This window comes from Carlito syrichta, unplaced genomic scaffold (genome assembly GCF_000164805.1).
Source record: "Carlito syrichta isolate Samal-C Ts95f unplaced genomic scaffold, Tarsius_syrichta-2.0.1 Scaffold314028, whole genome shotgun sequence".
In the NCBI taxonomy this organism is placed as follows: Eukaryota; Metazoa; Chordata; class Mammalia; order Primates; family Tarsiidae; genus Carlito; species Carlito syrichta.
The window spans coordinates 1359266-1361311 of record NW_007258124.1 but is presented as its reverse complement, the minus strand read 5'-3'; the positions used below and the strand labels follow the sequence as shown (position 1 = coordinate 1361311).

The 2046-nt window shown below is 59.2% G+C and overlaps 1 protein-coding gene across 1 annotated transcript in view; it reads left to right on the top strand.

Moving 5' to 3' along the window:
* Window positions 1–83: 83 nt before the first annotated feature.
* The window catches only part of TBX2 (T-box 2), a gene marked incomplete at its 5' end in the record, with an annotated part of 9032 nt that continues 7069 nt past the window's right edge, over window positions 84–2046 (top strand). The window contains 3 exons of the mRNA XM_021718946.1: window positions 84–346; window positions 676–943; window positions 1887–2033. Of these exons, the coding sequence (XP_021574621.1) occupies window positions 84–346; window positions 676–943; window positions 1887–2033 (678 nt within the window). The remainder of the gene's footprint in view (window positions 347–675; window positions 944–1886; window positions 2034–2046) is intronic.

The following is a 2046-nucleotide window of genomic DNA, read 5'->3' as shown; positions in this document are numbered from 1 at the left end:
CGGCTGCGCCGTTCCAGGCAGCGAGCCCCGGGTCAGCCGAGCCTGCAGCCGTGACCCGGCTGGGCGTCCTGTCCCCGTGGCAGGGCTCGGCGCTCTCGACGCACCCGCCGCCCGCGGCCTTGAAGTCGGAGGACAGCCACAGCCCCCGGCCCCAGCCCCCAGCTCCTCCATCCCTCAGCTCAGCCACCGAGAAGCCAGGCCTCGGACTCACCCTCTTCCCCCGAACAGCAGGGCCGGGGGCCCTGATCAGGCGCTGTGACCCAGTTCCCACAACAAACACCCTCCACATTTATTTCTTAGAGCTTCCTTCCCAGTGTGTGTTTCCCCTGAACGAATTTCGGGGAGAGTCAGAAGAAGTGAGTGTATTTCTAGAGGGCCTAGAATTCCTTCCTGGGCAGCGGCTTTCATTTCAGAGGAGGAAGAGGGTCCCCAGATCGAAGCACAGAGCTGAAGGGAGCCCTTGTAAGAGGGTCTGACAGGCAGGAATAGCATCTCCCAGGGGCAACGACCGCAGGTGGGGGCTTCCTGGCAGCGATCAGAGGGCAGAGCAGCCGGCCACGGGGACACACAGACCAGGAACTTCCAGGCAGTGGAGGGGGTTAGAAAGGGCGAGCGGGCTCCTGGAACCTGAAAGAGCTGGATCCCAACGGTATCTCCCCCCTTCCTCCCTCCCAGGAGGATGTTTCCCCCCTTCAAGGTGCGAGTCAGCGGCCTGGACAAGAAGGCTAAGTACATCCTGCTGATGGACATTGTGGCCGCAGACGATTGTCGCTATAAGTTCCACAACTCGCGCTGGATGGTGGCAGGCAAGGCCGACCCGGAGATGCCCAAACGCATGTACATCCACCCGGACAGCCCGGCCACGGGGGAGCAGTGGATGGCCAAGCCTGTGGCCTTCCACAAGCTGAAGCTGACCAACAACATCTCGGACAAGCACGGCTTCGTGAGTGTGGGGTGGAGTGGGAACCAGAGTGGGAGATTGCACGCCCAGCCCTGCAGGGGAGCCAGCAGCAGGATTCCCCAGCAGAGAGGGCTGACCAAGCTCCAGAGTGCCCCTGCCCTGTGGCCTGAATCCTGGGCTGGGCCTGGGCCCCAGGGCTCCATTCTACAAGACTGGGGGATGGTGGGGTGGGGTGGTGACTGGTAAGCTCTCACCTCTCACAAGCTCAGTTCCAGCCTGGCCTTATAGGGTCCTTCCTAGGGTCAAATAGGAGGCAGGTGCTGCTGGAACTGGGTCCTGGGGAGGTCACCCTGCTCTTGGCCTATATGTGTTGAGCTTGGAAGACCTGCCGATGACCTCAGCTTGTCCCTCACTCTTCACCAAGACCCACCTCCCTGGCCTTCCCCCAAGGCTAGGGGATTTAAAAGTTAACCCCCCAAACTCCCTAAGACCTTTCCCTCCCCCCATAGGCAGATGCCCACCTGGGAGGAGAGGGTTTGGGGGTTCTCTCCGTTTCTGCCTGAGTAAGGCCCCAGCAAATGGGGGGATTCTATGGGGCAAAAGGAACTGCCCATTTTGAGCTAGGGCAGCTGGTGAGCCCCCCAAAGTCTGGAATCCTCTCTCCAGTGGGTTAGGAGGGGCTTTGCAGTGCAGCTTTGAGTGGACTGTAGAGTTTTTGTTTTGTTTTGTTTTGCTTTGCTTTGTTTTATTTCTGTTTTCAATTGAGGGGAAATTTTTTTTAATGGAGAGAGAAATAAGCTGTGAAACGGAAAAGGGGGGAAAAGAAGAAGAAATATAAGTGGAAAAAGAGCAGAGAGACAGGAGAAAGCGAGGGAGGAGGGCAGAACCAAGAGAGAGACAGAAAAGGAAGAAGAGGTCGTGTCCCCAGAGAGCCGGGAAGCTTGCGGAGGGCGGGGGCTGCCGGCTGACCCGCATCTCCCCGCAGACCATCCTGAACTCCATGCACAAGTACCAGCCGCGCTTCCACATCGTGCGAGCCAACGACATCCTGAAGCTGCCCTACAGCACCTTCCGCACCTACGTGTTCCCCGAGACCGACTTCATCGCTGTCACCGCCTACCAGAATGACAAGGTGCGCGGGGCGG